At 36.4% G+C, this 24,581-nt stretch overlaps 1 protein-coding gene across 3 annotated transcripts in view; it reads right to left on the bottom strand.

Annotated features, from left to right (window-relative positions):
- The window catches only part of NSF (N-ethylmaleimide sensitive factor, vesicle fusing ATPase), a 166,303-nt gene that overhangs the window by 98,814 nt on the left and 42,908 nt on the right, over window positions 1-24,581 (bottom strand). For all 3 annotated transcript variants that reach the window (XM_032163943.2, XM_032163941.2, XM_032163942.2), the window contains exons 5-8: window positions 22,346-22,512; window positions 19,553-19,660; window positions 18,997-19,072; window positions 16,450-16,605 (exon numbers count right to left, since the gene is read on the bottom strand). In XM_032163943.2, coding sequence (XP_032019834.1) covers window positions 16,450-16,605; window positions 18,997-19,072; window positions 19,553-19,660; window positions 22,346-22,512 — 507 coding nt within the window. The remainder of the gene's footprint in view (window positions 1-16,449; window positions 16,606-18,996; window positions 19,073-19,552; window positions 19,661-22,345; window positions 22,513-24,581) is intronic.

The raw sequence follows: 24,581 nt of genomic DNA on the forward strand, positions 1-24,581 counted from the left end.
GTTGTCTGGGAGTGACTGTTGTTAACCCATCTCGTAGAGCTATAGGCATTTCTGTACTTACTCATTGAGCTGGAGAAGGAAGAAGAAAGGCAAAAGGAAGGTTCTTTGCAAGTATGTTCATGTCTAGAAGATAGTTTCATATTGTAGCCACAGTTCTAGAAGTGATTTTTTAGTAAAGTGCCTCTGTTTATCAGTCCTTACTTCACAACACTAAGCTTTCTAGATGTTATGAGGTGACAATGTATAAAAGTAGAGCTAGTGAATTAACTAATTAGTAAATTAATTTCATTAGAAAAGAAGCATCTTGGAAATGGCAATGTTAAACCACCTATGAGCAGTATACATCAGTATGTACTGGATTGCTAAGGAAGGGGCAGAAAGAAAGGTAAGGGAAGAGATATATATAGATATGTCCATATTTACAATCTGATTATAACCACTGACATATGTGTGCTTTTTTCTTGGTATACTTTGTGAATACTATATGAATTGTTAAATAAGTAGAAACATCACTTCTGGTAATATTTTAATAGTGCAGATCTCATACTGAACTATCTAAGAAGCATTATACTTACTTGACTGCTTTGTATCTCATTTTATATTGGGTATTAAGTGAACACAGTATTTAACTATAAACCTGCCAATATGCATTTCCAGACACCTGTTGCCATTTTGTTTTTTAAGATATTTTTGTCCCCACAAAAGATAAGAAAATATATCGTGAATATTTACCAATGTCTGAGTCCCAAAGCCCTGAGTATTTTGATACTCAAGTACTCATGATATGCAAGAAAGCATGGCACATACTATATGAGTGTAACAATGTAAAAAGGTATACTCAATTATGTATATATGTATACACATACAAGGACTGGAAAGATACATCAGAATGTAAACTGCTTCTGTTATGGATGATTTTTTAGTTATATGCCTCTTGTGTTTTTCAGTTTTCTATAATGAACATATTAATCTCTAAAAGCTGAAAAAATATAAATGTTATTTTAAAAAGAAACAAATAAATAATAAATGCATATAAGATCCAAGAAGTTACAGATCAAGGCCAGAACTGCAGATATGGGAAGGGCTGTACTACGTGTTTTAATATGTTCTCTTATGTAATCAATTTTAAAACTATGAGCTAGGGTATTATTTTTACCCTCTTTTTAAGGAAGATATACTGAGGCTTACAGTGGTAAAATGACCTTACCCTGGTAAGGGGAAGACACATCTGGTAAGTGGCAGACCTGGAACTTGAATATCAATTTGCCTGACAAAGCTAAAACCCCAAGGAGAGCTCAGCTATTGACAGTGCTGTGTCTCGGCTTTGTGCCTGACACTCACATTCAGTGTACTTGAGAGACAGCCTGGAAATCTGTATTTTTTTTTTTAACATTAAAAATTCTGGGCCAGGCAGCGTGGCTCACGCCTGTAATACCAGAAAAGGTGGGCAGATCACTTGAGGTCATGAGTTCAAGGGCAGCCTGGCTAACATGGTGAAACCGTGTCTCTACTAAAAATACAAAAATTAGCCAGGCATGGTGGCGTGTGCCTGTAATCCCAACTACCCGGGAGGCTGAGGCACAAGAATCGCTTGAACCTGGGAAGCAGAGGTTGCAGTGAGCTGAGATCACACGACTGCACTCCAGCCTGGGTAACAGAGCAAAACTCTAAAAAAAAAAATTGATACACACCAAAGACTGAGAACCACCGTGTTACTGAATAGGAAAGACCTCCACCCCGCCAAAAATAAAAAATAAAAAAATAAACAAAAATAAAAACAAAAACAAACAAACTGAAGAAATGTGGTGAGCTCTTCAAAGTGAGCACAGACAATGCTCAACAGGAGAAGGCTAGGCTCTGCTGTTATACATTGGGGAACAAGGTATCACTCTCAACTTCCACAGATATTTACTGAGTCTCTATTATATACCCAAGAACTATGCTAAGCCAAGTTCTTTCAGGAGATGAGTAAGATAACCTCTGTTACAAATAGCTCAATATTAAAAATCAAAGATACAACTATACAGAACCAACATTTAAAAAGGGCTATGAGGAGCCAAAAAGTAAAACAATTACTTCTATTAGGAGGACGTAAGTGTGACAGATCTTCCAAAGGCAATCAAGCTGAAACCTGAAGAATAAGCAAATACATGGCATCTTCCCTGCAGAACCTATGTACAGACCTTTATATTTCACTGAAACGACATTCGTAAGGTGACTATTCTGAAAAAGTTTCTATTTCTAGTCTATCTTCCCATTTTTATAATGAGGAAACTAAGACCCAAAAGTCACAGTCATTCAATGACAAATCCAAAACTAGACTCCAAGTCTCTTGAAATCTTGTCTATTAGTTTCTCATGAAACCATTATATTTTTTATATTTCCATTTCTCTTCCAGAGTACCTGCTTAGTGATTGCTTTGATCTCCTTAACATTTGACTTTTCAAAAAGGAAGTCTAAATTTGGCAGTACATGTCAAAAACATTTACACTTGTGAATGCTTTTTGATTCAGCCATTCTACTTCCAGGAATTTATCTTAAAGAAATATGAATGTGTAGAAATATTTAGTTTCTAAGGTGCTTGTTAAACATAGTGTATAACAGTAAAAAGCTGAATACAATTTACATGTCTAACTGGAGGGGATTGATTAAACAAATCACAGCATTATCATTCTACAAAATAAAGAATGTTATAGAAGAATATTCAAGAAAAACTGTTAACTTACTGAGTGGGGAGAAAACCAGTTATAAAACAGCAAAATGCTTTTTTTTTTTTTTGGCTCTATGTATATACAGCAAAAACTAGCTGGATGATATACTCCAGAATATTAATAGTACTTTTTCAGGGTTTTTTGTTTTTTACCCTGAGTGATTGTTTTATTCTTCTTATTCATCTACATTTTTGAAATTTTCTACAATAAACATGCATTACTACAACTATAAGAATAAAAGTTTTTCTTAAACATAGATCTAAGAGTCCCTCTAAAAGCTGAGGAGATGACCAGGTGAAAAACAAAGATATTTTTCCTGGAGCCCTGGGGCCCACTGGGGAGGCTGCAATAATCCAAAGGCAGTAAGGGGCTTTCTGAATCTAATTCACGTTCCAGAAAACAGTGAAGCTTATTTTGGAGAGTGAGAAGTACAGTTTCATATCCAAGTTATGAAATCTAGAATTTAAAAAGCCCAACAATAAATCAAATTGTCTTAAGTGGCTGAATCATGAAGCCTAAAGGGCACCAGACTAGGCAACCTGGATTCCAGCCCCAGTAGACAAGTAGTGACTTTAGCCTAAATAAGTTGCCTTATTCTTCTGAGGTCCCAGTGTCCTCATCTACAAAATAAGAATGACACAGGTAAGATCAGCATTTCTCAAACTGGTGTTCCTTCGAAACATAAATAGGTCTGTCTTTATGTAAGTACGTTAAGTTTAAGTAAATTTGGTAAATGCTACACTAGATTATTCCTTAGGTCTCTGATTCAAATATATAATTACCTTAGTGCATTTAAATCTATATCTATAGATACACTGTCTACTTTTGATTTTCTCATAATAGAGAGGAATACTAGATAATATGAAATAGATAACGATCATCCAAAGAAAAATTCATACCTTGACAGGAGCAACTGAAAACAGGAAGCAAAGGGTTTAATAATAGCAAGAGGGGCAAAAATAGCATTCAAGTAAGATAATAAAAGTCATAAATTTAAACAATGTCTTTCAGTCTGTTTTGTCTCTCCTTCCAAATGATCTTTTTCTTCAAGTTATTTTATGAGTTGCTAAAATATTATAAGTTCAACCCATTCCTTTTTTTTTTTTTAAAAAGATTCATTTCTAGATAACATGAAAAAAAAGAGAGTTCGATCTTTTGACTGTGGCAATAAACTATCACCTGCCTATCCTTGGGCTGACACAGTATCCCACCTGGAGCCATTACGACTTATAAGACAAATCCAAATTTTGAAGAGCTGAGTTCTATTTCATTTAGTATCACCTATGGTCATACTGCAATCGCCAGACAAAGATCAGACTACAGAGAATTTGTAACTCATTTAAGTGAGTCTTCCCCATCTCCCTTTCTCTAAGCTCATCACAGCCACAATTGGCTCCCTCAGCAGTCACAGAGGAAGCCAAAGTAATCAGGTAACACATACAAAAGTAAAAAGTAACAACAAAGAGAAGTTTTACAGAAAGAGAAGTCTAGTAACACAGGAAAGTGTAAGGTAAAGGGGTAGTTGTGAATCAACATGGAAATGTCCCTGGAATGCACTAATAACCTTCAATGTGAACAATTCTCCTGTGTATATTTGAAATTTGACGGGATATATCTAATGTGTGGATTAGCAACATACTAATTATAGGTTTATCCTACAGTAACCAGTCATTATGAAAAGGTGCTTAAGTCTTGCTAAGATTCCTCCCTCATGATGGGATTCTAGATAGATTTTAAAATCAAAGCACTTAAAAAAATCATATCATCCAGGATAAATTCAAGTAAATACTTGAGCAAATAGCATAGACGTTCAAGCTACAGATGTGTGCATCTTTATAAGTTTGCAGTCACTTGAGTAAAAAGAGGATTTGTAAGAAAAGGATTCAAACTATTACTTGCTCTGATAAAAGATACTGTATTAAAGCCAGAGGTGTTGGTGAAGAAGTCAAAGCCACAAATAAATCTTTGAATATCTAATACAGTGCCCATAATAATTCTCAATGTCTAATTTTGCACTATGAGTAAAATGGTATATGGAAGGGATTTATTGCTGTCTTCTGTAACTTCCTTTACAAACCTGAAATAACATTATGTTAATTCTTTAAAAAGCAAAAACGTGAAACCCAAGTTTCTTGCAGGTTTTTTTTTAAAGTATGAACATATTAAACATATTAAAAGTAGACTGCTCTAAGTAACAAATTATATGGAATTCCAAGGCAAGTCTTATTTGAATCATGGTAGAAGTACTCTCAAATAATAACGTTTAAGTCCTGGGTAGCTTTTTACTAGCATTATTGTTAACATTCTAATTCTTCCCTTCCTCTGACATCCTATTCTCTATTGTGTCTATCAAGATAGCTGTTGTTTTTCCAAGTTAGTGTATCACATATAAGAAACTGACAGGATTTATAGAGGTGATAGAAAATTTATCTGCTCCTCTCCGATGGAATGTGATAAAAAGTAAATATAAATCAGCCAAAGTATGACTTCACAAATAAAAAATATTTCGAAGTGTCCCCTTGACTACCTTATCAACAAACACTGTTCAAAATGGGTAATTATAAAACAGCATAGGATGAAAATCTCAGGTGTTAACTATTTTCAACAGCAACAAAATTTAAGATAAGAAGAAAACACATCTTAACATTAAAGGGATTGGGTTATAAATTTTTGCCTTTTACAGAGCTCCAAAAGTGCCTCTTGGCAATATAATCATACCAAATAACTATCATCCATGGAGTGTTTGACAGTCAGCCAGGTACTGTGTTAGAAAACTTACACACATTAATGTTACCTACCAATAAATAATTTTTCAGGCAAGGGTACCAAGGCTCAAGTAGCTGAGTGCCCAGAGCCCTGCCGCACTGAGAATCCTAGGGCCATACAAGTGAGTAGAAAGGAGACGCAATGCCAACCTTGTTCTGGTGTGTGCCTAGGAGCCTTCTTACTGCTGAGGAAGAGACACTAACTTACCATGACGGGACTTGTGTGGATGCAGATTTGCTAATACTATTTAACTTTTTAAAAAATAAAATGTTATCTGTGTGTTTTATCACAGAAAAAAAACCCAAGATACACTATTAGGTTGAAAAAAAAAAAAAAAAAAGTCAGGCACAGTGGCTGATGCCTGTTATCCCAGCATTTTGGGAGGCTGAGGTGGGAGGATTGCTTGAGGCCAGGAGTCTGAGACCAGCGTGACCAACATAGTGAGACCCCAATTCTACACACACACACACACACACACACACACACACACACACACACAAATTAGCTGGGTGTAGTCCCAACTACTTGGCAGGCTGAGGTGGGAGGACTGCTTGAGCCCAGGAGTACAAGGCTGCAACGGAGTATGATTGTACCACTGCACTCCAGCCTGGGCAACAGAGCAAGACCCTGTCTCAATAAATGAATGAATGGATTGATTATACATTATTGTATAAATGCTTAGGAAAGGGTTTGAAAAACTCATACCAATCTCTTTACAGTGACTACCTCTAAGAGAGAGAGTAAAACTGGAGTGGGTAGAATGAAGGGAGATTTCACTTTTTACCCTATCTGTGCTGTTTTATGGGGATGCATTATTTTTATAATGTGTTTCTATTTAAAAATAGAAAATACAAGTGTGCATTCACATGCACACAAACTCACACAGACCCAATATTGACCTGATGCCCTTAAATGTGAACACTCTTGTTATGGTGCTCTTACATAAGAATGGCAGTTCCCAATGAAGCAAATGGTAGCTCACAAGTACCCAAGAAAATACTCTTCCTCTTCTTATTTCTGGAACCTGGTTCCATTCGGGACCAATCCAAGAGGTCTTTCCTAAATTCAGAATCTAAGAGGATCTACATGGATTTAGTAATGAACTATAAACATCATATCTGCTTTGACTTTTAAAGACCTGGTTCAGTCTTGCTCTTTAAATGCATCTGCTGCTTCTCCATGTGGCCTACTTTGCTAATCTGGTTCACAATGCGCCTTATGTTTTACACAGTACTGCTCTGGGATGTGCAAATACAGTGTTACTCCCACATAGACTGTAAGCATCATGAGGGCAGGGCTTGGATCAAACTAAGTGTTCTATTTAATTAATCAAGATTAATCAAGTTCCTGGCATTTATTCATTTCCTGAAAACTTATAAGCCAGACACCATGCCGGGAGGAAAAAATACAACAGTGACCAAAATAAACAAGGCCTATTCCTTACTGAAGGTATACTATGTTTGTGAGGGCAGGGACACGGAGAGAGGACTTGGAATACAGACATGTAATAAGCAATTATAATACAATGTAATAATGCATAAAACAACATAGAGCCATTAGAACACACAGGAGAAACACTAAAGCCTACTCATTCTAGAAACAGTGAGATCAAAGCTTTGGCCTAAAGAGTGAACAGGAATTGGATGAAAAGATGGTTGGGCAAAAAAAAAAAAAAAAAAAAAAACCCTAGGATATAGAGGTAAGAGAAAGTAGCATGGCAAATTAGAGGAACTGAAAATAGCACAGGCTGGCTGGAACCCAGAGCATGGGGGAGGGGCACGGGCTAAGAGGTGAGGCAGGAAAGTTTAGCAGGGGCCAGATCACACAGGGCTTGTAAACCATGTAAGGAGTTAAGGCGGGCTGCTAAAGAGTTTGAACCAGTGCAGTGACAGGATCAGACTTGCCTTTTTATAAAAATCACTCCAGTTACAGTGTGGAGAATGGATTAGAGAAGGGCAAGGCTGAGGGCTTATGGAGCAATTCAGGCAAGTGATAATGGTGTCCTGAAGGAAGAGTGGCAGGGGGAGGTAGAGAGAACTGGAAGGATTTGAGAGAGATTGAGGAGATTGCAGAATTGATGGTCTATTCTGCGACTTACTGGAAGTGGGAGGTGAGGGAAAGAGAGGAGTTAAAGAAGGTGTCCAGATTTTTGGCTAGAGTATTGCCAGAGATAGAAAACACAGATATAGATGCATGTTTAGAGAGGACTGAGGAGGCAACTGAATGTGTTTAATTTCAAGCTTACTATGTGATCATGAAATACCCAACACATTATGCTGGTACAAATCCAGAGTTCTAAACTGAGACCGAGGTGGCATATGCATATTTGAGAGTTAGCAGCATAAAGATACTAATTGAAGCTATGAAACAGATGTGATTAATTTGGGGGAGAATAATTAGAGAAAAATAATAGGTCAAAGACAGACTCCTGAAGAATCCCAACATTTTAAGGGACACAAAAGAGGTTGAAAAGAGACAGCGAGAGAGGTAAAAGGAAAACCAGAAATGCTTGGAGTGAGAAAAGCCAAGTAAAGAGGATATTTCAAGCAAGAATAGTCAACAGTGTGTTTCCTAAACATGTGCAGACTGATTGAAACTAGGCTTCAATAAATTGAAATGCCAGTAATTCTTCCTCTCTTCAGTTCAGCTTCCAGTTTCCTTTCACGATATTGAAAATATGTGCAATGATATTCTTTACTTTTCCAAAACTACATTCTCCTGATTTTCTTATTTCCAACATTTTCTCACAAGACCTGAGTCTCACCTCCAATTCTGTCACCCACCATAACTATTGCCAAATTCTGCCAGTTTCATGTCTGCAATTTTTTCATGTATTTTCTTCCCATTCCATTCCTGTTGCCTTCACCCCAATCCAGATTCTAAGTACCACGCATTGGACAGCAATAGTCTACTGGTCTCTAAGACTATTTGCCTCACCTCTTCTCTAAGGCATCTGTTCAAAAATTTCATTCATTTTGCAAATATTTACGTAGGCCAGTGCTTCTCAAACTATGTACGCTAAGGTCCAGTTGTATTTTTTTTTCCTTTTAAATTTCCAATCCATTGCAAACCAACATTTTTGTAAAACATAATTTTTTAAAAATTGTGATAATGTCAAATTGCTATAAACATTTCTAATTGCTTATTCTTAATTTCCAATATTTGTCTTATTGTGGACTGGTAACAGTGGTTCATGGTCCAACAATGACCTGCAACCTACATCCCAACACCCCTGATGTTGATAATACATGGATAAGAAGACATTACAATTGTGCCTTCAAAGGCCTTTGAGCAATGGTTCTCAACGCAGGACAGTTTTATCACATTTTTTTTAATCGTCACTGGGGCTCGGAGTGGTGAGGAAGGGAAGTACTGACATCAAGGAGAGGCCAGGGATGCCGCTTAACATCCTATGATGCACAGGTCAGGCACCCTACAACTAAGAATTATCAAGCCTAAAATGTCAATAGTACCAAGGTTAAGAAACTCTGCCTTAGGAGTGTAATGCAAATGAATAATTACATTAAGAACATAGCTGGATTCTAAGTATATACAAGGTGCAGGGAAACACAGGAGAAGCACCTGAGTCTATCTGCAAGGTTCTGAGTCTGTCTGGAAGCTTAAACAGGGACAGTACTTTAAAAAGAGTCCTCATCTTCTCATAGATTTCCACAACCCAACCCAAAACTAACTTTTTAATCTTATTTCCTGTTTCTTCCAAACCACAGCTCTGTTAGACTGGTCTAAGTCATGAAGTCTATACCGTGTTTAGTCTGTCACTCTTCCCAGGATATGGACAACCATCCCCTTCCCTCCTCCTATCCAAAACCGCTCAGCATTTAAGGCCTTACTCAAGCTCTGCCTCTTCTATGAAGTCTTCTCGATGTGATTCCCTTTCAGTTCCTGTAGGGCTTATCAATTGTACTGCTCATCTGGCACTTAATCAAATACTGGCCTTTGAGATCACTTGTTATGTTGCTTAATTTTTAAATGATTATTTAATTTTAACATTTATGTTCCATCTCCAGATTGACAGTTTAAGACAACTTCTCTGACACATCCACACCAGTTCCCTCCTTCCTGTATTCTGCTACAACACGTGGCAAAAAACACATGAAAAAAGTGGCATTAGGTATTAGGTATTACAGCCTACCATCAAATCTTCGTGTCTCTTGAGCTCATGACAATTTGAACACATCAGATTACTAGAAAAGTTAGTTATTTACAATGCAAAGGACACCCAGTCCCCAGACCAAATAATTATCCAGCCCAAAATTTCAGTGGTGCCATGGTTGGCCCTTGGCTAGAACAAAGGCTGCCTCAATGATTGCTTCAAAGGTCCCCAAAAAAGTGAAGCTAGAAAGCCCATTAAAATGGTTTTACACGATGGGCTTTCATGGGAGAATAATACGTAATGGTTAAGGAAATGAAATCTGGGGCTCGACTGCCTGGGTTCAAATCTGACTCTACTACTTACTAGCTGTGTGTCTTGGACCCATTACTTCACCTTTTTGAGACAGAGATTCCTGCTCCATAATACGGAGACAACACAGTGTCTACTTCTGAAGGCTGCTGTGAGGATTAATAAACACAATAATAAATAAAGCACATAGAACAGCATCTGGCATTATATAAGTATTGGCCACCACCCTCATTATAATCACCAACTTACGTATGGGAGAAACGCAGGAGAAAACACCAACTGTTTCACTTCAGGGGTCATGGGAATTGGATTCCTCAAGAGAATGGTTTTTGAAGACTAAAAACAAATTCACGCCCAGTTCCTCAAATGTCAGAAGCTCTGCTTTCCCTCAGCTTGCTCTGCTCCCACTCTTTATTCTTTAATGCTGCCTTGGCTGCCTAAAGGCCTGGATGCAAATGTTCTCATGTTTGAAGGGCAGATTACTTACACCATTACTATAATGCAGAACATTCTGGGGGAAGGCAGTTTGTTACATATGGAGAAACTGTTTTTCTCTTCTTGACCAAATAGGATAGGTGTTCTGTCTACCCTCTAAGGGGCTGCCAGCAAAGCCCTTGGAATCCAGGCCTTTTACCCTGCACTCTCCTCCTCCACAGGAAACTTTATGAAGGCGGAAGGATGTGCTTGCTTCCTGCTGACTTTCCGTGCTGACGGTAGAGTCACCCCAAGAAATATACTGTTATCTTTTGTTTGTTGGCTTTTAAAAGCACACATTAGAAATATAACATTCAGACATAAAGGTAAAATCGAGTAAAAGAACAAAACTTTCCCTTTATTCCCCATCTTAGCTTCCCTTCCACGGAAGTAAACACTTTTTTTTATTTTTTAAATTACATTTTTAAATTAAAAAAAATAAATAAATGAGACAAGGTCTCACTATGCTACCCAGACTGGTCTTGAACTCCTGAGCTCAAGTGATCCTCCCATCTCAGCCTCCCAAAGTGCTAGGATTATAGGTGTGAGCCACCACATTCAGCTGTAAACCCTTTTTCAATTTAATGTATGTCCTTAGAGATTTTTAGAATGCATTTGCTTTTATATATTTTTTATTAACACAAACATGTCTCTACATTTGGAGCTATATCATTTTAAAATTGGCTCTAACCGGTTTCTTACGGGTGGGCACTCAGGTTAACACTTAGACCTCAACTTTGTAGTGACCCAACTGTTGATCTGTAAGTAACTCAACTGTAGTTGCCAGGAAATCTAATCCATTTGGCGACTCTGTAGAGAGCACTGCCTCTCCAAGAGATTTGTTTCTTAAAGTCTGTCTATAAATGCAAAATGCCAGGTGAATTTACATACAGTTTGACTTTCAGATATAAGCACAACTACTGTTCAAATATACATTTAACTTAAAAATTTAAAACCAATGGAAAAATTAATTCAAGGTTAAAAAAGTCACAATTTATAGAAAGTTATCTAAAGTATTTTTTAGGGTCTATGCTTTGTCTCTAAATCCTGGTCTAGAGATTTTGGAAATCACATGGTCTTAAGCCATTTTATTCTTCTAATTTAAAAAAAAGTCTTTGTAAATTTCCTGACCTGAAGTTTTTAGTATATTATTACATTCCTCGTATCCAGGTATCATCTATAAGTACTTAGTGGAGAACAGGAAGGGAGAAATTTTGCATCTCTAACTAGTGAGCAACTGCTGTCTTTTCCTCTGCTAATAAATTACAGGCAGACTTGAACAGATGTCAGGTTGGCATTCAAAACCTAAAATATAGCTGAAAAGCAAGTTATGACTAATACAAGAAAAAAAGATGAATGTCAGAAAGCTTCATTTTTTTTTTCTTTTTTTCAAATTTCAGATAAGCTCTTTAGCCTTAGGGTTCCTTTTACAGAGCCCTGGAGTTCGGCTAGATGTCTTAACCCCCATTTAAAATGCAATCTCTCCTCATGAGTGGGGGTGTGAAAATGCATTTTAAGAGTGTCAGTGTTTATGTTAATCTTAGCAAGAACTCCCTCTCTCCCAAATATGGCATGCACAAAACCTTAGTGCCCTTTCTTCCACTATGTTTTATTTGCACTGTTTTTAGCATGTGAAAGATGTCTGTGTGATTGAAAGGTTCCTTATCTTCTCAGCAGTTCTATTTCATAGAGTAACTGCAATTTCACTTATGATATCAGAAAAGAGTTGCTTTCCTCTTGAATTTCAAAAGAAACCTTAAAAATACAATTGAAAATGGGCTTACAGAGGGAGACACTGGGGAAAGGAGACCAAAAAGAACAGTGTCAGTTTCAAAGAATGGGGGCACAAGACCATAACAAGTGGCTTTCCTCCCCACTAGGTGGCCTGAACATCTACACTCCACAGATCCACTGAAAGACAGTGTGAGGCTGAGGTCTTCCCTCTTCACATCCTTTTCCTTCTAGGTCTTTCCTTGGGTAGATGTGAACCTATTCCCAGGATTACATTAAGAGATGCTGACTAATTCTTTAACAATTATTCCACTCTTCATTGAAAACGATGTGTTTCTTTGCTTTGACATTTATAATTTAGAGAGAATTGCCAGGGATGCTGAAAAAATGAAGTTTCTTTGCAGAAACTCTATCTTTGCTAACAAAATAGCTACAGTGAGAACTGAGGTAATCAACCATTTATTTATCCTGAACACTGTCCACAAAACTGCATACAGGGGAATAAGTGTGGTAAATACCCGAACACAAGTATTTAGTATCTATTCAGTTAACACCTGAATATGCTGAAAGACAGCAATCAGTTGTTGAATTTATTTATTCACCCATACTTCCAGATACCAGCTTTGATGTTCACATTTCTACCCTGGTACTCAAATGTGGCTTCTATTAGCCCATAAAATTATGGATTTAAGGTAATTCTTAATTAAAAATCTGTTTTGTGGGGGGTTGGAGGGCATTCTAACTAAATATCTATTTGGTATTTACTAAGTGCAAGGTATAGGTTTAGTTTTCTTTGCTCGTTGCTCTCATATGCTTCCAAGGAAGGGCTGCCCCACTTGGGTTTGGGTGAGCTCAACTGCTTCAGACAAGGGGAAAACTCAATAGTTACTCTGATTAAAACAGTAACAAAAACAAAAGTCTAAATTGATATTCCCCTAAATAATCCCCTTTCCTTTATCCCTCAGTCTAGAGAGCTTTATGTGACTTCCTTTCTCCTTTAAGGGTTTCCTTGATTTTAATTCCACAAAAATATAACAAAAGTACAAAAGCAGAAAGGTATACACTATCTTTTTTTTTTTTTTTTTTTTTTTGAGACGGAGTCTTGTTCTGTCGCCCAGGCTGGAGTGCAGTGGTGCGATCTCGGCTCACTGCAAGCTCCGCCTCCCAGGTTCACACCATCCTCCTGCCTCAGCCTCCCGAGTAGCTGGGACTACAGGCACCCACGACCATGCCTGGCTAATTTTTTCTATTTTTAGTAGAGACAGGGTTTCATCGTGTTAGCCAGGATGGTCTCGATCTCCTGACCTTGTGATCCACCCACCTCAGCCTCCCTAAGTGCTGGGATTATAGGAGTGAGCCACTGCACCCGGCCTAAGGTATACACTATCTATTTGAAAGACCTTCAAGAGAGAAACTAATAGATTGGAAACTCCATGACAGTTATTTTCATGTATATTACCTCATCGGTTCCCTAATTTTACTGCATAATTGTGTGCCTCTCGTTAAGTCCTTAATCTTCCTATATCTCATCAGCAACATTCTGTTCGTAGCTAAACTATATTTTCAATTTTGAAAAGGCAACATGAAGTTTTATAGACAAAAAGAAAACTCTGTTATCTAGAAGCATAATTATCAGTCTGATGAACATAATGACAGAAGAGAATATTCTAAATTTATCACTTTGTAAATTTGAAAATTGATAAATAGGCAAAAAATCCACTTAGTTAAGATTCCTGTTTATAAAGCAGACATAACTTTAGACTCCATAGTAAAGACAATAATTTGGTCTCAAGCCAAAAGTAAAGTTTTCTGCTTAAAACAAAAAAGCCCCATAACCTACATAAATTATTCTTTTCTAATCTTTTTTAAAAATTAGAACTGATTTAACCAGTCATACTCAGTGTCCAGCTGAATCTCCAAACCATATAGATCTGTCTAGTTAACAAAGAGTGGGGGAAAAAAATCCATTTTGATCCCACCTGACATATCAAAAAAAAAAAAAAACAAAACCATACAGAATATGCATTAAAAAAACCACGCAGAATATGCATAAAAAGAATTTGTATAATTTTATGTATATTCTGTCAAAATGTAACGATTTTTATTTATATACCTTTACCAAAGCCTAATGAGAGCTTTATAACCACACTGTAATTGGAGTACAAGAAAAGATTTTACTATATAATTCCCCCAAAATTCAAAGGAAAAAAGAAGCCTCTATTGGAAGACAGGGAATGATACATGCATTACAAGAGAATTATTTCTCAGCCATTTAACCATTAAAAAAAAAAGAGGAGCTTTACCTTTTTTTAGATACCCAGAAACTTCACCCAGAATAAAGAAAATAAGTTTTTCAATTCAGCTCAAAAGCCAGGGCAGCTTTATACTAGTTTGTCTTTTCAATGAAATTGATAACACATGCTTCCTGATAGCAACAAGCCATAGAGAAAAAAAATACTTTTCTAAAAGGATAGAATTCATTTTTTGTCTAATTAAATTACTGTAAAAATATCAGAAAAATAAATCCATAAAAAAGGTTCTGGACAGTGGCACTCACAAAATTCAAATCCATAGTGCTTAGTCAAAAAACACATCAAAAACAACAAAAAGCACACTACTGTAATTCAACTCATTTCAATACGGATATCAGAAACAGATGAAATTCACTAACAAATTCCAAATCTGTTCTGATTTAATTTAAAACTCTCCAACAGCTGGCAAGGTCACAAACTGACCAGTGTGAGTCCAACTCCTTTACGCATTATCTACCCAACGCATACTGACGTTGCACATAGCTTCAAGTGCAGGATCTAGATAATGCGCAAATAGCAAACTAGTATCTGAATAACTGTATTTTCAATAGCTTCCAAACAGTGAGAAAACATTTATAATTAAAAGAGATGGCTTACTACCAATGCAGTTATTTTTCTACTTGTTGGCTAAACAGTATAAATGTTCAAAGAAACAGAATCATTAGACTCTTCCTGCACTAGATCTCAGTTCTGAAAACTAGTAAAAACATTCCACAAGAATAACTTAGAACATTTGGAATCATCTTTTTATCCCTGCTTTTACCCAAAATACACTTAAACAATATTTTCATGTCTTGATCGAAAATACACATTACCAAGATAGTGAACTACCACATTTTAAAATATTTTCCCAATTAAAATTCTGCTTTTAATGGACGTGGCCTTTGTATCTTTGAGATAAAAAGTATGCTATTGCCATTTCAAGGTGTATAAAACTCAGGTGATGAGGGTCTCTGTCATTTTCTCTTAATCCAATTCCAAACTCGACCTTTACCCAGTGAACAGGTGTGTGCCGTGCCTGTAATTTATCTGAGTGAGTGACCAGGCAGAAAGGCTACCAACAATAGAAGGCTAATACAATCCAAGCACTCAGTGCCTAGAAAGCAGTTCTTATCCCCACCATAATAAATATACTTTTATCTTCCAGTAGCAATTTAAAGATAAAGAATGATGGAGATGAGGGGAGTAATATATTCATATTCCTTCCATTTTTTTTGGATGCTGTTTTTACACTAATAGTCTGCCAGAAGCTGTTATGTTATACATTCCTTTCTCAGATATTGTTGCTCACATTCCAATCCAACGAATGATATGGATATGAAAACAGTCATGACAGCATTTCCACTGGGCAAATAAAGTCACTTCACACAGATAAATTAAATAAACCTTCAAGAAGAAAGTGATAAACGAATAGTGCACTTCTTTGCATGCAATATAGAAACTCCAATGTATATCCTGCATTTGTCTTTTTGGATCAAACTTATTTAATTTAAAAACATGCAAGTACCCACTTATTAGGTATGAAGATGTACTAACTGGGTAATGCAACAGTACAATAAAAAGGAACGGCAGCTAATGTTAGAACAATGCACACAGTCTAATAGATAGTTATTATTCAGCAGGGTAAATCTGACCCATAGTGATCTTTAGAGTCAGGTGAACTTTCTAAATATGCCCTATAGAAAAACATTCTTACGTAAATAAATAAATAAAATGGAGTCACTACTAGTATTATTACTCTCAGGGGAAGTTTCTAAATATGCCCCATAGAAAAGCATTCTTCAATAAATAAATAAACAAAATGGAGCCACCACAAGTCTTATTTCTATGATTTCCCCATAAAATTTAAATGTAATTTTAAAAGTTTTGGTATTATAAAAGTTTTTCAGAAAATTTATCTGTTCATTTTTAAAGAAAAAGACAGAAATAATTGGTCTGAAAAATAATTTCAAAACTATTAAAAAGAGATACTTCATTGCATTAATTTATTTAACAATACAAGATTTTATAACATTTTCCTTTTTAAACTTACCCATCTGCTCCACAATCTCTGGAGGAAATACTCGGGAAGCAAATGCTCGTCGGAAAATATCTGAAAATTCCTTGTCTAGACCTCCTATTCCCATTTTTTCAAAGTTCCAGTCAGGATTGATAATTGATTGGCGATTTTCCTTGGTTTTAGCTTTGCCTATGTCAAAGGAATATTATCAAATGTGAAACAAGGACTTTATCACTAAGTCTAAAAAGACAGAACTCCCTGAGCATCTTAAATGAATAAAGAAAAGCTACGCTTACATATACAAAAATGAACAATATAATCTTAGCTGATTTTACAGTCAGAAGGGTAGGTTTTGCTATGCTATCTACTTTGTCTGATCTCCATATATGGTAACACACTGTCAAAATGACTAGCTAAACTTATGCTGTAGTCTATTTGTATCAGTCCATAAAACTTGGTTTTATTAACCTTCAACCTAACCAAATTAACTAACTTGGTTGATCAGAAGAAACGCCGTATCTGATGAAGACAACACTAGCTGGCAGAAATGCAACTGAAATCTTGCAGTCACTGAAGTCTCCTAACGCAAGTTTATTTTAAATACATATATTTATCCAGATTACGCTTATACAGGTGATTGGGCATATAACCCCTCAGCCTAAGGAAATATACTGAACAAGTTTGATGTCTTCTTTGCTTTGTCTTCACTTGCACACAAAAGTCTGAAATCATCCTAAAGACTTCAAGGATTACAAAACTCATGTTTAAAAATTCTCTCACAAGGACAAAAATTATCTAACTTAAATGTCAGAGTGTCACCTAAAGTAACTCAAGAGAACCACATTTACTATTTCAAACAAAGAATAAATTAAGTACCTTAGTATGCTCTATTATAAACAAAAAATAAAGTAATAATATAGTTTTTGTAAAACCAGGGAAGAAAATGTCACATTAAAAAAAGTTTATCCTAAGAAATGCTAAATATTTGAGGTGATATGTTAATTAGCCTGATTTGATCATTCTACAATGTATACATGTATTAAAACATCAAATTGTACCCTATATATATATATACAATTATTATTTGTCAATTAAAAATAAAGTAACACTTTAAAAAAGTTTATACTAGATGATAATTTTATGGTTAGAGTTTTGAGGCCTTAAGATTTCCTTTGGAAAGCGATGAAAAATATTTTTTCTTACACTCTACTGCCCTCTTGTGGGCAAAATTTACCGCATGCCAATTAACTACACAATTTTTTCCCATGGATTACTTAGAAATACCTATATTGTATGAAAGTCATGCAACTTCCTTGGGATATCTTAACAAAAGGTACACAAAAATAAAATACAAAGAAATCACTTCATAAATGTACTAGATCAATAATAGGAAAATACATCCTACCTTCATAAAATGACATACAGGCATTAAAAATCATGTTATAGGTGTATATTTAAGATGTTTGAAACATGCTAAGCAAAAAAAGCAAATTACAAGACTATGAAAACAGAACCAAATTTTAGAGTGTGTGAATTGTTTTCGAGTGCCTATCCATATTTTATAAATAAAATATTTTATAACTAACAAAAAACAATAAGGGGGAATGGTAATGTGTGGACCAGGAATTAAAGGCCACGCACTCAAAGACTGTTAAGTGACCCTGGACATGATGATGTGCAACCAATGAAAACCCTCTACTCTCTAGTGGGGTAGACATCAACATAGTTAAATCAACCAAAAATAAGAATTAATGCCCAGTTAATGGCACATTATTCTGGTGAGTTACTATTCTCAGAGAACAAGCTGCATTGTTTTAATATGACAAAAATTGGGCTAGAGTACAAGAGTAGGACTGAACCATGAATCTGCTGGGAAGACTTGACCTGCACATTCATCACTTAATCACTAAAAGAAATGATGATGCTATCTCATTTAACACAAAACCAAGTGAGGGGCATTCTACAAAATAACTGACCAGTTCTCAAAATCATAAAAGACAAAGTCTGAGGAACTGTCAGTGACAGAAGAAAACTCAAAAGACAGAACAACTAAATGCAATATGGGATCCTAAATTAGATCTTGGAACAGAAAAGGACACAATGGAAAAACTGGTGAAATCTCAATAAAATCTGTAGTTTAGTTAGCAGAAATGAAACCATGTTCATTTCTTATAATTGTACTTTTGATAATGTCAAATAAGACATTAACATCAGGGTAAGCTGGTAAAGGGCATACAGAAATTCTCTGAGCTATTTCTGCAAATCTTCTGTGAACCTAAAATTATCTCAAAATTAAAAGTTAAAAAATTAATTTGTTTCTTATTTTAGTGCGATTTCTAGGAATTAAAAATTACACATGTGGCTCACATTCTATTTCTATTGGACAAAGTTGATCCAGATGAAGGTTTTAAACATTTTCATCAGCAAACTGACCAACAGGAAATACCCCATGCTTCTGTGATAAACTCTCTCAAGAGAGATGCCCCTCTTTCCTTTCCCCATTTGGAAATCACTGTAGTTGAGTTACATATAGAAATAGGCCCACTTCATTTCAAATCTTCTAAAAACTGTAAATCTTACCAATAAGATTAAGTGATGAATTTTCTGCTTTTTCAAATGCAACTTGACTGTTTCCAACAACCAGTCCTACTTCAATCTGTACAGAAAGACAATAATTAGTAGTCTAATAGCAAATTTCTGGATTTCTCAAAGCAAGGCCAAAAGTGAGGGGGAAATGAGGTTTCTCTGGGCAAAGCAAACCTTCCAGACTATCATCTGAGCTACTTTTACTTTTCTCATAACTTTCTTCTACAATTCTTACATGCCTTATTTCCATGCCTATACCTTTCCAATAATGCGTTTCTTATTATTTATTTACAATAAATATCTGCATTCAAGCAAATTATATGTACATATATATCACATTTTACATTACTATTAGGTCTGCAAATAAGTATATTTTAAGCTATATTTTAATAACAATGATGGCTATGAAAGCAATTTTTTCTCCCTACTATCTTAAGAGAGTACACAATATGAAAAAAATCACTAAGCAACAGATAGGAAAATTATAATCAATCTGCACAAATTACATTATAAAGATGATCTAATAAAGATGATCAGAAATAAAACCTACCTTCTGCCTTTTCCCTGTCGCAGGCTCTCCCTTCAGGATGCTAGGATCCATGGCTTCAATGTCCTTCACCAGTAAGCCAAAAAGCTTTTCGTTGAAGCTAAAGACAAGCTATGTAGAAAATATGTAAGGGGAGAAAAATCACTTCATAATATAATGGTTTGATTCTCAGATCATCACTAATGTTTTTCAAATGCAGAAAACCAGTTTCTCTTATATACTCCTCTCCAATCTGCTCCTCAAACTACTCATAGCCAATGAAGAAAAGGGAATTAGCACTTACGATCGGTGTTAATGACTGCAAAACTCATGTTTAAAATTGCTTTCACACGGATAAAAAATATCTTAATTTAAATGTCAGAGTGCCACCTAAAGTAATTCAAGAGTACCACATTTACTATTTCAAACAAAGAATAAAGTATCTTAGTATTTATTCAAACACTACAGCCAGTTATATAATATTCACAAACACTCTTGGAAGCAGAAACTACAACTCCGTTTTACTAGTGAGGAAGCTGAGATGCAGAAAGAGGCTACGCAACAAGGCTCAAAGTCACAGTAAATGAGAGCGCCAGGAGTCAAACCTGGGTCTGTGACTCTACAATTCCTGCTTTTCTATCACTAGTACAAAATGCTTGCCCTACAAGTGCAGAGACAGCTTCTGAATGCTCAATTACTCATTCGCCAAATCTTTGCTGAGTCCCTTCTAAAAGTTTGGTCTTCTTCTATGTGCTGGGGTATAACGGTAAATATTACAGGTTGGGCTGTCCGTCAATCATGCTACTACCAGATACCACAAATGAGAAGAAACAGTAAGGACAGTGATCTGGAGTAAGATATTTACTACTTCTCTGAATTACAAAAGATTCTCTTTCATGGATTTACTGACTTTTACATGCTACTGAGTTTTAAATTATTATAAATAACCAAAGCATTTTCTATTAAACATTCTCCTAAACATTTCCTATTAGGATACTAAAGCTAAAAGCAAAGGTAAAAACTATCAAGTTTAGCTAGGCAATCTGAGCACAATTTTAGTCATCCAATACACAACAGCACTGCAATGGCTCTCTGGTGAAGTGTCCTGATCTACTTTCATCAGAGACCTAACTGTACATGGTATTCCTGTCTTATTTTCTGTTTTCCTCAACTAGAAAGTAAGTTCTATGACAGTAGGGATCATATATGTTTTGTTCACTGCCGATCTGCAGTGTCTAAAACAGTGACTGGTACTAGGTACTAGGTACTATCAAATATGTGTTTAATTAATTCTTATCTCAACTATGTCCCCTAGCTGTGTAGCCATGGGCATACCATTTACCTTCTTTAGATCTTAAATTCCTCATTTGGCCAGGCGTGGTGTGGCTCACACCTGTAATCCTAGCACTTTGGGAGGCCGAGGTGGGAGGATCACTTGAGGTCAGGACCAGCCTGGCCAACATGGCAAAACCCCATCTCTACTAAAAATACAAAAAAAATGGCTGGGCATGGTGGCTCATGCCTGTAATCCCAGCACTTTGGGAGGTCAAAGCAGATGGATCACCTGAGCTCAGGAGTTCGAGACCAGACTGATTAACATGGTGAAACCCCATCTCTACTAAAAGTACAAAATTAGTAGGGTGTGGTGGTGCATGCCTGTAATCCCAGCTACTCGAGAGGCTGAGGCAGGGGAATCACTTAAACCCAGGAGGCGGAGGTTGCAGTGAGCCGAGATCACGCCATTGCACTCCAGCCCGGGCAACAAGAGCAAAACTCCGTCTCAAAAAAAAAAAAAATAAAATAAATAAATAAATAAATAAATTAGCTGGGCATGGTGGCGCATACCTGTTAATTCCAGCTACTCAGGAGGCAGAGGCAGGAAAATCACTTGAACCCAGGAAGTGCAGGTTGCAGTGAGCTGAGATGGTGCTGCTGCACTCCAGCCTGGGTGACAGGGTAACACACCATCTCAAAAAATAAATGAATAAATAAATAAAATTTAAAAAAATAAAAAAATAAAATTCCTCATTTGTAAATGTGGAGTTAGATAAGGTAATCTCTTGAGGTTCGTCCCAATTCTCTTTTTAAAATAATGCACTATATTCTTTTCCTATCTAGCAGGAATTCAGTTTTTTAAGATTCTCAAATAAGCCCATAACCAAAATAAGAACTTTTTTTTTTTTTTGAGATGGTCTCAATCTGTCACCCAGGCTGGCGTGCCGTGGCACAATCATGGCTCACTGCAGCCTCAACCTCCCAGGCTCAAGCAATCCTCCCACCTCAGCCTCTTGAGTAGTTGAGACCACTATACATAGCTACTTTTTAAGAAATTTTTGTAGAGACAGGGTCTCACTATGTTGCCCAAGCTGGTCTTGAGCTCCTGGGCTCAAGCGATCCTCCCACCTCAGTCTCCCAAAGTGTTGGGATTACAGGCATGAGCCACCATGTCTGTCCAAGAGCTACATTTTCTACAGAACTATATTAGTGAAAGAGACAGACATTCCAGAGGCAAAACAAATGTCCTATGATATAAAAAGAAATTTCAGATATATACATCTACAGGGTTCCCAAATTTGCTGAGGGAAAAGCTGCTATAATTATACATGACATTTTAATCTAAAAGCTACTTTAGAATTTTTCTGAACAGACTCCTTGAAGTTCAGTAAATACATCTCCCTCACTTTTATCACTCACCTTGGATATATGAGTTGATACGCAAAGCTCCTCTCACTTTTTAAAAGGTGGAATTAATTTTGGACAACTGCAGAAATTAGAATACCTATAAAGTTAAAGGAATGAAAGAAAATTTAAAACTACCTGTTGTCCCACTGAGAAGGCCTGGTTGTTGAATTGCTGAATAAACTCTGCTGCCATCTTGTCGGTGTCATAAGGGTTGGAGTCAATGCTTTTTTTCTGCAGGAAATCAATCTCGATGGTCATTGTGCCAATACACTGTTTGGCTTTGTCAAATGTATATAAGGAGACTAGGGGAAAAAAAGAAGCATTTTTAAAAAAATCACAGGAGTACCAAATACCTGTAGTGTTTCTAGTAACTAAAATTTTCACATAAATGAATCATAATCAAACTACTTCACCAAAAATGGGGTTTAAATAGCCTTCACTGGAGGGACACACAGGTACAGGTTTAAAAAATAATAGTCACTAGAGATTTTCTTCCCCATCTGAATTAATTAGAAATATTGAATGGCAGGCCGGGCGTGGTGGCTCACGCCTGTAATCTCAGCACGTTGGGAGGCTGAGGCGGGCAGATCACGAGGTCAGGAGATCAAGACCATCCTGGCTAACACAGTGAAACCCAGTCTCTACTAAAAATACAAAAAACTGGCCGGGCGTGGTGGCGGGCACCTGTAGTCCCAGCTTCTTGGGAGGCTGAGGCAGGAGAATGGCGTGAACCCGGGAGGTGGAGCTTGCAGTGAGCCGAGATCGCGCCACTGCACTCCAGCCTAGGGTGACACAGCCAGACTCTGTCTCAAAAAAAAAAAAAAAAAAAAAAAAAGAAATATTGAACGGCAGTTTCTTTGTTGTTATCCCTCATCTCACTCTCATCAGGATCACAATCCTCCCGACAGGGCCTCTGCATCTTTCTCCTCATTTAATGCAGTACAGTATGGAATGCCCCAACACAGTTGGCATTAACATGCTATTTCCAAATAAGATTTTTGTTTGACACAAAAGAACAGCTAAGGTGGGATGTGGATGAATTATTTTGGCCTAAGTAGGAAGCAAGGCAAAAAAAAAGAAGCTTGAAAAAACAATGTTTACTAGCGGAATCTGCTCCAGAGCAAGTTAGAGTTTGACACTTCTTTTCTACTACTACAAAAATGTTTCCTGAGCACCTGCTACATCTAGGGAACTACAATAAGTTCTACATGTACAGCATGTAGATAAAGGCAAGGACCAGGTTTTTAACTCCTCTTCACATTAACAGCATCTAACAGTTTATTTCAGGTGCTTAATATATTCATGAACTGTTTAAATGAAACAATAATAACAGAAAACCCATGGTCTCCATGCTAATAACAAAGGAGGCAATAAAGCATACATACAAAGCTTTGGGTAAGAAAATTCCTGTTCAAGCCACATAAAAAGTTCTAAAGTGACTTTTAGGTTACAATGTAATAAATTTAAATATTAAAGTGTTACACATGATTTTACATCATGTAATAACTGTTCGACCAAAAACCTTTAATTGTACAACTACAACACAGTTTACATATCATATTTTTAGAAAAATATGTGTTAAAACAAATTTTGCTAGTGACAGATAATTACAAAGAAGCATTTCCCTAGGAAAAAAAACTTGACTCTTAAATCAGCTCAAAAAGTATACTTACAAATGCCAGTTTATAAACAAACTTTTAAAGCAAAAAATTTTACAGTGCTGTATACTGTAGTGGTACTATCAGGAAAGAGTAGAGTAGGCTACCCAGAAAAGTTCAAGAGGATTTTTGCATTTGAGTTTCCCCAAGAGGGCAACTTGATTATGCCTAGTAAGAGTCTATTGCTACTCTTCAATAAGGCTTGACACACACACACAAACACACACACACACACACACACACACACACACACAGACACACACACACACACACACACACATTTATTTTCCCTTTAGGTTCCCTGAAGATAATTGTCCTAAAATTTGCCAATGGCCCCTTAAGGATACATAGCAGCTCTCTTAAGCAACCTCCACTGAGCTGAGTCATCAGAAAGCTGACCAACTTTTATCCCTCCAACATATACCCATCAGCTTATGGTTTGCCTAACACTCAGAGCTTGTAGACGGGAGTTGCTACACATCATGGGTCAACCAAGTTCATTCTGGTATCTGTCTGTGCTAGTTACGCTTGTTACAGTTAATTATGAAATATAATTAAATAGTATAAAAACTTCTGAAGGCCTAGTTGTTGAACTGTTATTACAATGACTTTGACATTCTAGAATAGATATTATAAATCTAAGTTGAAAGCTTTGGGAAAATTTTTTAAATGAAGAGTTTCTTCTAGAAAAAAAAATACTGCTGGCCGGGCGC

The sequence above is a fragment of the Hylobates moloch genome, unplaced genomic scaffold (genome assembly GCF_009828535.3).
Source record: "Hylobates moloch isolate HMO894 unplaced genomic scaffold, HMol_V3 SCAFFOLD_10, whole genome shotgun sequence".
Lineage (NCBI taxonomy): Eukaryota > Metazoa > Chordata > Mammalia > Primates > Hylobatidae > Hylobates > Hylobates moloch.